Source organism: Narcine bancroftii, chromosome 4 (assembly GCF_036971445.1).
Source record: "Narcine bancroftii isolate sNarBan1 chromosome 4, sNarBan1.hap1, whole genome shotgun sequence".
Taxonomy (NCBI): Eukaryota; Metazoa; Chordata; class Chondrichthyes; order Torpediniformes; family Narcinidae; genus Narcine; species Narcine bancroftii.
In genome coordinates this window covers 221,137,619-221,151,921 of record NC_091472.1, presented here as the reverse complement: position 1 = coordinate 221,151,921, position 14,303 = coordinate 221,137,619, and the positions used below count along the sequence as shown (strand labels likewise).

Sequence of the window (14,303 nt, the reverse complement as noted above, 5' to 3'; positions counted from 1 at the left end):
TACATTAAATGAAATTGAAAAAGAGATAATAAATACAAAAGATTTATTGACAGTTACCATGGTACAAGAAAAATAAATAGCATTATAATAATGGACTCAATCCTCTTGTGATGTTGGAGCAGTCCATGATTAGTGTCATAATATACAAAATGTTGGAGGAAATCAATGGGTCAGACAGGCAATTGATAGTTAATGTTTCAGGCCAAAATCCTTCATCAGGAATAATAAGGGACCCTCTGCTGAGTTCCTCCAGCATTTTGTGCATTGCTCCAGTTTCCAGTAACTGAAGTGTTTTTGTTTATCAACATGACTAAGGGAAGTACAAGGGCCTGACAGCCATTGGAAAGAAACTGTTCTTGAACCTAGAGGTGCTGGACTTTCAGCTTGAGCTAACAGTGAGAACAGATAATGACCAGGGTGATGGGCATCCTTTAGAGGCAGTGCCTCACATTGATGTCTTCAATGGATGGGAGGTCAGAGATTGCTACCTTCTATGTTCATGCGCACTTGAATTTCCAAATCACCCTATGATGCATATGGACAATATACTTACTTATGTGCACCTGTTGAAATGACATGTGAAATCTCATTAGACTTCTTCGAAAGTAGAGGCATTGATGGAAAGTTGCCTCAATGTGCTCACTCTTGGAGAGGTCTTCTGCTTTATGGACTCCCAGGAACTTGAAGGTACCAACTCTTTCCAACTCCCATCTCATCAAAGTGGAAAGATGGATGGTCCCTTGGCTTTTCTGCCTTAAAATCAACAATAAGCTCCTTGGTCTTGGTGACGTTTAGAAAGTTTGTTCTTCTGGCATTACCAAACCAGATTCTGGATCTTCATCCTCTGTTCTGACTCATTTCCAGTTATTCCCAAACAATGGTGGTGTCATTAACAAATTTATAGATTGATTTGGAACTGAACTTGGATATGCAGTCATGAGCATGTAGCGGCTCACCAGAGGCTTATTTGGGATGTTCCGAGTGACATTGTGACATCATAATGCGATGACGTCATTTGGAACGCATGGGGTTTTAAAAACTGCGTGTGACTGTTTGAATAAATGACTTTTACTGAATTTCAATTTGACTATGTCTGATCATTTTCTCGTTCTTCATTTCGGACTGTGACACAGTGCTACATTGGTGATCCTGTTGGGTCTGAGTGGATTTTGGACCCAACATGGACAATGCAGGGGTTTTCCTCAAACTGCCTGCCTTTTGGACCACTCAATTTGAAGTTTGGTTCGGGCAGGTTGGTCGAGAAGAGGATTTCCTTCAGGACCTACCAGCTCTTGGCAAGTATGAAGCCCTAAAAATCATCCTCTAGATTTACAGTTTCTCACGGTGTAAGCGAGCTCCATATCCATGCACCCCTTTGAAGTTAATGAATGACATGTTGGCACTGGCAGACAGCCACAGGCCTTGCTTGCTCTTTGAGCAGTTGCTTTTAGAGCATATGCCAGAAGACATCCACCTTATGTTGGCTGATGAGGACTTTGATAACCCTTGAACAGTGGCCACCCATGCAAACATTCTGTAGTGCGAAAAACAGCAAGACGCAAGGCCCACAGAAATTAGTGCTGCGTTACACCCAAAGGCCCAGGCTCCATGAGTACAGACAATGAGGGTCCCCCGGACAAGCATGACTCCGTGACAATGACTACGGTGACTGGCCACTGTAACAGCCTACTCTACATCTGGGATGAACTCTCCCAGCGCAAATTTCTAGTTGACGCAGGTTAATGTCCTTTCTCCTTCAGGCTTTTACACCTGTATCAGGAATGCGGGCCCAGCACTCATTATGGTTAATAACAGTTAGATTTGTACATACGGCACACGGACTATACCCCTGAAATTCAGCAACAATAAGTTTACATGTAAGTTCCTTCTTGCTGCTATGTCCTGGCCTTTCCTGGATGCCAACTTCCTCAGAGCCCACTTCTGATGGTGGACTTAAAAGGGCGCCGGTTGGTGAACACCACAACATTCCAGCCTCTCAGCCTTGGAAAAGCCAGACCACCCACTCTGCATCTAGACACCGTGGAGTACTCGAACAACGAATTTGCCAAACTTCTTGCAGAGTTTTGGACATTGTCACTCCACTGTTCTTTACTGCCACACCCAAACATGATGTCGCACACCACATCCTCACCCAAGCCCACCACCTGATGCCTAACAAGTTGTGGCTTGCAAAATAAGTTCTACAAAATGGAGGAACTTGGAATCATATGCAGGTCTGATAGCCCGTGGACTTCCCTGCCACATATGGTGCCCAAAGCCACGGGAGGCTAGAAACCTTGAGAGGATTACAGGTGTCTCAACAAGTACTTTCCTGTACCTCATATACAGGACTTTACAGCTAATCTTCATGGGGCCAGGATATTTTCTAAAATTTATTTAGTGTGTGGATACCACCAAATACCTGTAAATCCAGAGGATGTACCAAAAACTGCCATCATAACACCATTCAACCTCTTCAAATTTTTGAGAATGCCTTTTGGGCTCAAAAATGCTGCACAAATATTCCAGCGACTAATGGGCACAATGGGGCGTGGCATGGACTTCCTTTTTGTATACTTGGATGACATACTTGTCACCAGCCACACCCACAAAAGCACCTGCAGCATCTGCGTTTACTCTGCCGCCGTCTACAGGAGTTTGGCCTAACTGTGAACCCTGCCAAGTGCAAATTCAGGCAGTCCTCTATTGAGTTCTTGGGACATCAGAACAGCAGCCGGGGAGTCGTTCCATTGCCTCGCAAGGTGAAAGCTATCCTCAAGTTTGCAAGGCCCAATCCGATCAAAGAACTCCAGGAATTTGTGGGATGGTCAGTTTTTATTGCCACTCACTACCCTTTGCAGCTCATGTTATGAAACCCATCTTCGATCTCATGTCCAGCAATGCCAAACAACTCGAGTGGACAAAGGAGACGATGGTAGCATTCCAGCAGACCAAAGATGCCCTAGCGAAGGCAACATTGCTGGTCCATCCTCAAATGGATGCACCAACTGCCTTGACGATATGCATCCAATGTGGCTATAGGCAGGGGCTTGGAACAGTACACCAATGGACAATGGAAGCCTCTAGCATTTTTTAGTAGGCACCTCCGCCCTCTGGAAACGAAATGCAACACGTTCAATAGGGAACTACTGATTCTGTACCTAGCAGTCAGACACTTCACAATTTTTTGGAAGGCAGGGACTTCACAGTTTTTACTGACCACAAACCGCTAATGTTTGCCTTTGCGAAGGCATCAGATCCCTGGTCAGCCTGCTGGCAATGCCACCTATCTTACATATCTGAGTTTTCAACCAGGATTAAATACATCTCCAGTAAGAGTAATGTGGTGGCTGATGCTCTGTCCCACTCCTTCGTTCAAGCAGTAGGTGCCTTCTCTCTGTGTAGACTACATGGCACCCGCCAAAACTCAGTACCAGGACAACGAACTCCGGCTTACAGAACTGCCGTCACAAGTCTGCAACTTGAGGATGTAGCCTTTGGGCCACAAGGTACCACTCTCCTGTGCGGCGTTTCCACAGGTCAGCCTCACCCTATAGTCCCTGCTGTGTAGAGACGTTGCATTTTTGATGCCATTCACAGATTATCCAACTCCTCTATTCAAGCGACAGTCCATCTGATTGCTGACAAGTTTGTATGGCATGGACTCAAAAAGCAGGTCATGTACTGGGCAAAGACGTGCACGGATTGCCAATCTGCAAAAGTGTAAAGGCACGTGAAGGTACTGCTTCAGCCTTTCTAGCCACTGCAGTGCAGATTTGATCATGTGCATGTTGACATTGTCGGCCCGCCTTCGGTGTCTCGAGGGTCTAGGTACTTGTTAACTGTCATCAACAGATTCACTAGGGGGCCAGAGGTGGTTTTTATGACAGACTCATCAACTGTTTCATGCGCCAGAACGTTTATTTCTGCCTGGGTATCTTGGTTCGACCTTCCCACACATGCCACCTCCAACAGAGGCCTACAGTTTACCTCTGCACTCTGGGACATTTTGTTGTAACTGCTGGGAATGCAGCTCCATCACACGACAGCCTACTAGCTGCTGTCAAATAGCTTTGTGGAGCGGTTCCATAGGCACATGAAGGCTGCACTGATGGCCCGCCTCCAGGAACCTGATTGGGCAGATGAGCTGCCATGGATCCTCCTGGGAATAAGATTGACACCCAAGGAGCATCTCAACTCCTCATCAGCCGAGTTAGTTTATGGAGCTCTGCTCATTGTACCTGGGGAGTTCGTGCTTGCAGCACATGGACAGGGAGTGCCACCAATTGAAGTCTTAGGCAGACTGTGGGAATGGCTTGGAAAATTGGCCCCACTTCCCATGTCAAGGCATGGAACAACAACACCCTTCATCCCAAAGGAACTCTGGGAGTGTGGGTTTGTGTTTGTGCATAGAGGTGCTCATGGGCCGCCCTTTCAGAGGCCATATGAGGACCCCTTCAGAGAGCTACAAAACAATTGTATAACTTGAGTTCTGGACATTGGGGAGGCATCCAGAGACATTTATGATTGACCACCTAAAGCCTACTCATCTCGACTTTGATTGGCCCTTGCCGCGACCCCTGATACAAGAGGTGAATGGCACCAGAGGTTTACTCTCCTATTGCTGGTTCTGGTTGGGGTGGGGGAGCCATGTAGTGGAGGCTATGTCTTCTTTGCAACTTTTTTGCTGCCTTCTTTCCATCTTAGTCTTTGTTTTATGCCTTCACTGCCCTTCTGTTAGCCATGTTGATTTTTAGAAAGCCTCTTTGCAAATCTAGTCAAGATGAATGTGTTTTGATATCGTGGACTTTTTACCCCCTCCATAAATCTTCGTCCGCGAAGCCAAGCCAAAGAAAAAATGATGTACATTATTAAGCATACTGCCTTGGCTCAAGTGCTGATAAAGATCTTTCAAGAATATTTGATATCTGTAACTATTTTTCCAATATGATTTTAAGACAACTTTGCTGACAGTGAAATTATTTGAAGGTCTTGTTCAGTAGAGTGGCAAAATTAGTTTTGCATAACAGCGATGGTTGGAAGGAGTTGTATTCCATTTGAGAAAATTATTTATAATTCAAAAGATAAATACCATATATTTTGGAAAATATGGTACTATGGCGCTTGCAGGAGCTGAAGGAAATCACTGCTGCCACACCGATGGTTGTTAATGACTGTTAATATTCAAATTCAGCACACCCCTTTAAGGGCAACATGAGCTCAGTCACCTGGTGCATTGTGACATCATAATCGCTGCCCAGTGCGTGTGCTGGAAGGGATGCTGGAGTCAGAGAGAAACCTCTGACGATGCCATTTCACCATGGCTGCCCCGCCCCGTGGCAATACAAGCGGGGCTGGTTCACCATGAGGATGTGCTCTGCCACAGTACCCATATTTACAAAATGTGGGTATTAATATTTAAATGAATCTCAAACACTCCCTTTGTCTTACAGGTCTATAAGATACCGAAAAGTGAAGTACTCCTATTGTGGTTCTCTTGTCCTGTTCTTTTGCTCTTTTTTTGCGGTTGGAGGGAGGAGGGTGGGTGGAGGGGTGGGCGTAGTAGGAGGTTTTTTCTATCTTATTTTCTTTTCTTTCCTTTACCACATGTGTTTGGATTGAATTTGAAATATTGTAAATGTTTATTTTGTGGTTATAAATTTTAAATAAAGTATCTATAAAAAAAAGTGATGGTTGCAGATTAGTTCCTGGTTGGCACATGAAGGTCTCCTGGTGAATATCATGTCATAACATTTGCAATAATGACAAAAGGATGAAATTCTTCTTTGTCAGACTTGGATAACTTATTAAAGGATTACCTGAGAGTAATATGGTAGATATCAAATGTTGTTAACTGAACACTTCACATCTCATTTAAAATGCAAGAGCTTTGCATTCAGGCACTAGTGATTTTCACAAAGAGAATGGAACGGCTTTGGAAAGAATTTTAAAAGCAGGTGCAAATGAAAAGACTGGGCTCAAGTGCTGATAAAGATCTTTCGAGAATTGGGTTTGGAGCCTTGGGAGGAGGTTTGGTTTTTACAAGGAGAGTGGGAGAGAGAGTGAAGTGAGTTCTGTAGTAGCCTTTGAGGCTCCAACATGGCAAGCTGGCAGGCTTGTTGAAAACCCCATTTTGTAGACAGGTTGTGAGTTCTGAGTTCAGCTTGTTGAAAACCCTTGTAGTCCTTACAAGAGGAAATGGCTGGCTAGAGTGTTTCTCCTGAAATAAGGAAAACAAGAGGAACTCTGTGGTGACCTGGAAGAGAAGTTATCATTTGGAAAACCCATGATGGGCAAGTTTCTTCGGTAAGACACTGAATTGACTGATTGTAGGAAATCAGTTTGTGTCCATTGAGCAACAAATATCTCTCTGAAACCAACAAGAATCTTCTAAGCACCAGAGCCTGGTGAAAATTCATAAATGTTAAATTCTGTGCACAGTATAAGAATTGACTGATCCCGGTGAACTTGGAGAAGTGAATGATGATTGGACCATGAAAGCAAAGAACTTTGCTGAATATGTACACATTACATACACATGCACTTAGAATTAAAAGGGGGTTAAGTTAATAGTAATAAGTTAAAGTTTGATCCTGTTTTTATGTTTAAAGAAAATTAAAAGCAACTTTTGTTTAAGTAACCATTTGTCTTAGTGAATTTCTATTGCTGCTGGGTTTTGGGGTTCTCTGGGCTCGTAACATTTGAGACAAGTATGTATTGGCTTAGCATAGTTCCTTGTGGTCAGGAATGTACAAGCTCAACATGGACGCATGCACGAACACCAGTTTACAGATAGGCTACATTCTTTTGTAGGCCAGAATTTATTAAGTGTAATTAAGTTTTTGTCAGCCTGCCCTAATAGCTCCTATTAGTGTCAAATTTTATTTGATAATGCACAATGTGATTTTTTTTATTTCAATGAAGAATTAAATCAATGAAATTTTCTGACATGCTATTTAGGGCAATGTAGATGGTACACAAGCTATGTTGTTCCTGATCTGGGAATGCTTGATGCTGAGCTTGCAAGTCTGAAATGAAATATATTTATGTCCCAGTTCCAGCATTCCTCATCAATATTGATACAAAGTTAAAAACAAAATAATAAAATTAATTATTTGTTGAGAACATGATGGTAACCTTAAAAGAATTCTATTTTGCATAAAATAACTTACAGCAAGTGTTTTTCTGGGTGCAAGCAACATAAAACAATATTAAGCAAAGTACCAACGATGACTGCTCAGGGACCCAACTTGTCACATTCTGTCATTGTGAATCCATTCTCTTCATCCTTGACATTTCTAAAATCAATTTCCTTTCCAAAGCAATAGATTATCTCTGATTCCATGTACTTTATTCTTGTTATCTTTCTCTTAACTACTATAAATGACTTCTGAAGCACATTGAAAGTCTGCAGTTCAACCAATTCTCCTGGCTCTTCACTGAATTTCCCACAACTCAGTCCTAGACCCCACAATTGAAAATTGCTTTTAGCTTTCACATAACCAAACATTCAGCCTTCTGCATTTGTTAAATCCCCTATCTTTCTAATCATTACTACTTCCTTTGAATAAAATAATTTTCTATCTCTGAATGTAAAATTCTTATCAAATGTTGAAATGCTTCTCTATAAAGTAAACAAATGCTTATTTCCTGATTATTTGAAGGATCTGTTCACATTACAATACTTGGCTGAAATTCCTAATTCTGCTTGAGCATCTCTTGTACATAGAATGTACAATACTGTACAACTCCGATTATCTGAAATCCTCAGTTATCTGAAATTTTAAAAATATTTTGGATAAATGAGGATATCTGAAACAAATAATCCTCATTTATCTGAAATTTTTTTGGAGCTGAACTGACTGGGGACCTCGGGCTCCTGGCAGCAGCAGGTGCGGGACCTTGGGTTCCTGGCGGCAGCATGGACCTCAAGTTCCCGGGCAGGAGCAGAACCTTTAGACTCCCAGCACGAGCAGGGCTTCGTAGGGGAGGTGTCGGTGATCGGTGATGGCCAGCATTTATTTGGTGAGAATTAAACATTATTTTAATGCTTTAAAAGCCTTACATTGTTGTTTGATGTTGTTTAAAAGCTGTTAGAAGTGATTTACTGTTGCTTCTGGGCTGTTTTTTTAAAATGACCAGTTCTCCGAAAAATAAAAACGTTTATCCAACATAGACCTGGACCCGACCATTTCGGATAATTGAAGTTGTACTGTATAATGATAATAATTAACTTATAATGAGTTTATTGTCATGTACATACATAAGTGGTGTACATTTGCTGCAGCAGAACTGATATGAAAGATACACCAATGACGATAATATATATTAAATTACCCCAGTAAGGAAAGCAATAGTAAATATAAAGGATTGATAGATAAGTATATTTTCACAGTTACAGTTAGTGCAAGTAAAAAGAGTGGAGTTTCAATAGCGCAGACAGATATTTTTGATGGTCCTGGAGTAGTTTATAGTTTGGGAGTATGGGGAGGTTCAAGATCCTGAGAGCTGTTGGATAAAAACTGTTCTTGAATCTAGAGGTGCCAGATTGCAGGCTTCTGTATCTTTTTTTCTGAAGATAGCAGTGAGAAGAGATTGTGATCAGGATGATGAGGTTTGGTTTTGGAGTTGGCTGCCTTCTTGATGCAGTGTTTCACATAGATATCTGCAATGGAAGGAATATGTGAACCTGTGATGGACTTTGTTATGTTTGCTACTTTCTAAAGCCATTTGCATTCCTGGTAAATGTCCAGTACTTGGAAAGCACAGGTTGTGCTTGTACAAACTGGAGTTTAGATAAATATAAAATTCGCAGGATCCTTAATCACTAAAAAGAGGATGTTTCCTTTTGTAGGAGAATCTGGAACCAGCGATCATTGCTAAAATTTAGGAGTGGGCTATTATAGAGAGGAAGTGATTTCCACCCCCCAGCAATATTGTGAACCTTTGGAATACTTTTTCTCAAAGACAATGGAAGGAGTGTAGCGGCGGCTACACTGCTAACTGAAGGATCGCACAATCAGACGGGTTGAGTTCAGTGAGCAAAACTGATTTATTGCAGGCTGCCTGGCTGGTCTTGTACTCGCAGCCCAGACCTGGCTGAGAACAGCGCTGGGGTGCCCCAATGCCATCAGAGTGTCACGTGGGTCCCCAACCACGGGCTTCTGAGTCCGGTGCCGAGGTCGGGAGGAAACACCCGATGGCGCCATTTTGGCCAGCTGCCCCGCTGTGTGCCTGACAAGTGGGCCGGTTCGCCTGCCTAATGACGTACCGCCACACAGCCCCCCCAGAGCAGCACCAATGTCCTTTTTTGCCGGGTGGCCTCGCTTCTTGGGTTGGTCCACAACTACTGGTTTGGTGTAGTTGAGGTGGGCTGGCTTTAACCTGTCCACCATAACCAGTTCCCTTTTACCACTGATGTCCAGTGTGAAAGTGGATCCTGAATGCTGGACGACTTTGTACGGCTCTATACTTGCGCTCTGGCGGGTGAAGAAGTCAGCTAAAGAATGCCAGTGGTTTCCACAGTCCGTTCACCTGCTGCTCCAGGATGGCGCTGATGGCTGTGGCAGAGGCATCCTCGGAAAGTGCCAATTGCAGGTCGGTGCATGGGTGGACGAGAAGGGTAGCCTTCGCGAGGGAATCTTTCGTGGCTTCAAATGCCCTGCTGGCCTCTGGAGTCCTGGCGAGTGTTTTGTCTTTGGCCGCATTGAGGGCGAAGAGCAGCTGCATGATGCGCTCAGCACCTGGAATGAAGTGATTATAGAAATTGACCATACCCGCGAATTCCTTTAGCCCCTTGAGGTTGTCCGGACATGGGAATTCCCTGATTTCAGCGACCTTCTTAGCGGTTGGTGTGTCTCCTTCGGCCGTGATGGTATGGCCCAGGAACTGCATGGACTCTTTCCCAAACTGGCACTTGGCCGGATTGATCGTTAGGCCGAAGTCAGCCAGTTGGGAGAAGAGGGTGCGCAGGTGAGATTTGTGTTGTGCCCAATCTCTACTGGCGTCAAGGATGTAATCCAGGTAAATGAATATGAAATTCAAATCCCTGCCCACTGTGTCCATAAGGTGCTGGAATGTCTAAGTGGTGTTCTTGAGCCCGAACTGCATGTGTAGGAACTCAAACAAGCCGAAGGGGGTGATGATAGCCGTTTTGGGTATGTCCTTGGGTGCACCGGGATTTGGTGATACCCGCGCACCATATCGACCTTGGAGAATACCCTCGTGCCACGCAGGTTGGCCGCAAAGTCCTGGATGTGAGGGATTGGGTAACGGTCAGGTACCGTCATATCGTTAAGCCTTCGATAATCTCCGCAGGGGCGCCAGCCACTGGAGGCTTTTGGGAGCAGGTGAAGTGATGAGGCCCAAGGACTGTTGGAGCGTCGAATGATCCCCAGCTCCTGCAGATGTGAGAACTCTTCCTTCGCTATCTGGAGCTTGTCTGGCAGGAGCCAGCGTGCCTTGGCGTGGACCGGTGGGCCTTGCGTGGGGATGTAATGAAACAACCTGTGGCGTGGTGAGGCGGCGGAGAACTGTGGCTTGAAGAAAGACGGGAACTCATCCAGGATACGCTGAAACTCATCCTTGGGCATGCTGACTGTGGCCATCTGCGGTCGCCTACCTCGAATGTCAACCAGGAGTTGACGAGGAGTGGGCGAGGAGGAAGTCAACACCCAGGATGGCGGTTGGAAGGGACGAAATGGTGAACTTCCATGAGAACTTTTGCTGGCCGATCTGGAAGTGGACAGTCTTGTTACCATACATTCAGATCTCTGTTGAATTGGCTGCACGGAGTGGAGGTCCTCGAGGCCGGTTCTAGGACTCGATGGCTGTGGCCAGGATGATGCTGATCTGGGCCCCGGTGTCGATGAGGAAGCATCAGCCGCTGACTGAATCCCACAGGTAGAGAAGGCTGTGTTCTTGGCCAGCCGCCACAGCCATTAACAGCGGCCAGCCTGCTCATTTCCTTGGAACGAGCAGGGCTGACGACACTTCCGAGCCTTGGCTCCCCAACACTGATGGAAGAACCAGAGGCTTGAGTGGGTGACTTGCTTCTGGCTATGCTCTTTGAGGCTCCTGCAGGGGCTGGGTGTTCCTCTGCAGCGCTAGGGGAAGGCTTGGCATGGTCATTTCCGTGACTCGTAACCTACTGGACTGCTGAGCCCTCTGGGAATCATTCGAGCCATAGCTCCTGAGCCTTTTGAGCGACCTTCCTAGGGTCGACAAAGCTCTCCTGGGACAGTAACGGCCGGATGTCTTCAGGCAGATGGTCGAGGAAGATACGCTCAAAGAGTGGGCAGTTGGTGTGATCGCCCATGATATCGTCCATCAACTCAATTGGAGTTCTGTACCCTAAGGCGTTGAGGCGCAGCATCCGAACGGCATGCTGGCACCTTGAGAGACCGAGGGAGGCGGTGAACACCTGCTTGATGATCCCGTACTTATCTTCCATGGGTGGATGCTGAACGAGGTGCAGCACTCGTTTGGTAGTGGCCTGGTCCAGGGTGGCGACCACATGGTAAAACTTGATCGAATCCGATGAAATTTGTCGGAGGTGAAACTGAGCCTCTGTGTGGCTGAACCAGGTCTCTGCTTCCTGAACCCAGAAGTCAGGAAGCTTGATGGCTATAGTGTTCGACAAGTCATTCATGTTGGGTCCAAAGATGTTTGAACTTGTCGAGGTCACCAATTGTAGCGGCGGCTACACTGCTAACTGAAGGATCGCACAATCAGACGGGTTGAGTTCAGTGAGCAAAACTGATTTATTGCATGCTGCCTGGCTGGTCTTGTACTCGCAGCCCGGACCTGGCTGAGAATCGCGCTGGGGGGCCTCGACGCCACCAGGGCGTCATGTGGGTCCCTAACCGTTGGCTTCTGAGGTCGAGGAGGAAACCCCGGTGCCGAGGTCGGGAGGAAACCCAACAGCGCCATTTTGGCTGGCTGCCCCGCCGCATGCATGACAAGTGGGGCTGGTTCGCCTGCCAAATGGCATACTGCCACAGGAGATTCTTAAAATATTTTTTGAGACACAAATGCATATTTGAGGACAAAGTGGGTGAAAGGTTACCATGGGTAGGTAGGAATACAGAGTTGCATGTACAATCAGATCGAATATTGAAACAGGCATGAGGCCAGAGAAGCCAACTTGTGCTTCTAATTAATTTGATTTTATATTGCCCTTCCCATATTTCAGCTGAGTTTGTTTTCCTATTAGAATGGGAAAAAGCCTTTTTAAAAATTTACTGTCTTTTCCTTTGAGCATTTGGTGATGGCAGTAATTCAACAAAAGGTACAACTAGGTAGCTTGAAAGATAATTTCAGATGACATTTATGAGTGAATCACTGCTATGGATTACTGTTTCATCACTCCGACTGGACATTGAGTATAAATGTAGGATTGTCTTTCTCTAATTTGTGATTTGGGGTATTTTTATGGCACGGGCTCATGGACTGGAAGGGCCTGTTACCATGCTGTATGTCTAAATTTTAATTGAAAAATTATGGTCTAGTCACATGCTAATTTTATAACTGATAATTGAGTTTTTTTTATTAATTCAAGGGATGTAGCCTTTGAATGGTGATGCACTATCAATAACTACAAAGACTAGAAGTTACCTGACTGATAGGTTTTTATTACCATAAACTGAAGGCACTTCTCATGTTGCTGATGTGAGATTTGAACTTGTTCTGGGGGAAGGGTTATGGCGGTGCCGCCTTAATTAGGAGAATCAAGGGGGAGGAGCCATGGGTGCAATCAGCAAAGGGCGGACCAACCATGCACATACAAACAGTATTAACAGTGGTTCCACCACAAAGGGTAAGCAGAGTTTAATTGCCCATCCCTAATTTCCTTTGAGAAGGTGGCAGTGAGTTGGCTTTTTCAGTCTCTGCAGTCCTTGTGATGTTGATACAACTACATTGCTGTTAGGGAGGGAGATCAGGATTTTGGCCCAGCAATGTTGAAATTAGGATATTGTGTGACTCTAGAGGGCAAATTCTAGGTGTGTTGTTCATGTATTTTTGCTGCTCTAGTCCTTCTACCTGGAAGGTGCTAGCCCTTTCACACTGCCAACCCTCTAAAAAGGTGAGTAAACGAGGCGAGTTGCAATGCCCTGTAAGCCTCTCACACACTAGAGCATAAATTACCTCCATTAGTGATGTCATAGCGGGAATAAAGCACATACGTGCTCAATGTATAAAAGACCATGGGGAGAAAAGCACACACAATTTAATAAGATATATACGCTCAATTTATAGAAGACCGTGGGAAAATCTACCACCGTGGATTCATACTGTTCAAACTTAGGACAAATCCACAGACCAGCTTGTTATTATTCCATAAACAATGGAGTATAACAACTATTTACATAACATTTACATTGTATTAGGTATTATAAGTAATCTTGAGATTATTTAAAGCACAGGTATGCGCTGACAGCTCCGCTGGCTATGCACTGACAGCCCCGCCTGGTCCCCTGTGACAGCCCTGCTGGCCATCCTGTGACAGCTCCATTGGCCACCCTGTAAAATATTATTATGCAGTTATATTTCACAGGGCAGCCTGTGGAGCTGTCACACGTGCTTTAAATCATGTCAAGATTAATACTATCAGACACTAACATCATTAATGGTACCTGGTAGAGCTGGTTGAGCATTCACACTGCTACAAAGTGATTAATGAGTTAACTCAGCGAGATTCTGTTACTGCCCCCCCCCCCCCCCCCCAACCACCAAGAATTAGAGCCTGGTTGATTTTTACTCGTTCTGCTCGGTTGGGACCTTTCACACTGCCAGATTACCTGCTGCAGACCTGCTAATTTGGCTGGTTCAACCCACTTTATTTGGCTTAAGAAGTCTTGGTGTATTGTTGCAGTGCACCCTATAGTTGATATAAAGTGTTGGTTTAGAGTGCTGGCGGTAGAGTGAGTGAATGGTTGAGCATGGGGTGCCTATAAATCAAGTTGACATGTCCTGAATAGTGTCAAGCTTCTTGAGTGTTGTTGAAGCTGCACTCATCCAGGCAAGTAGAGGATATTCTATCACACACTTGACTTGAGGTTTGTAGATGGTGGGGAGATTTTGGGCAGTTAGGAGTTATTGTAAGTTACTCACTGCAGGATTCCTTGCCCCCACTTTAGTTTCTGGTCAGTAGTAACCCCTATTCAATGAAGGTATTTTCTGAACTATTGTGTATTTGATTAATTGAACAACACTTTAGTTTGACATTTTTTTGAGATGTGACACACACACACACACAGAACCAAAATAATGTTCACAGTGACCTAGATGAGTTAAAGGCAGTT

At 44.7% G+C, this 14,303-nt stretch overlaps 1 protein-coding gene across 5 annotated transcripts in view; it reads left to right on the top strand.

Moving 5' to 3' along the window:
- The window catches only part of bmpr2b (bone morphogenetic protein receptor, type II b (serine/threonine kinase)), a 306,159-nt gene that overhangs the window by 175,645 nt on the left and 116,211 nt on the right, over nt 1-14,303 (top strand). The window contains exon 1 of one of the 5 annotated variants that reach the window (XM_069933993.1): nt 1,088-1,299. The exons of 3 other annotated variants lie outside the window; for them this stretch is intronic. In XM_069933993.1, the coding sequence (XP_069790094.1) occupies nt 1,188-1,299 (112 nt within the window). In that variant the 5' untranslated portion in view covers nt 1,088-1,187. Of the gene's footprint in view, nt 1-1,087; nt 1,300-1,356; nt 4,593-14,303 lie in introns of those variants that run through there. One more of the 5 variants, XM_069933995.1, reaches the window with a different exon arrangement.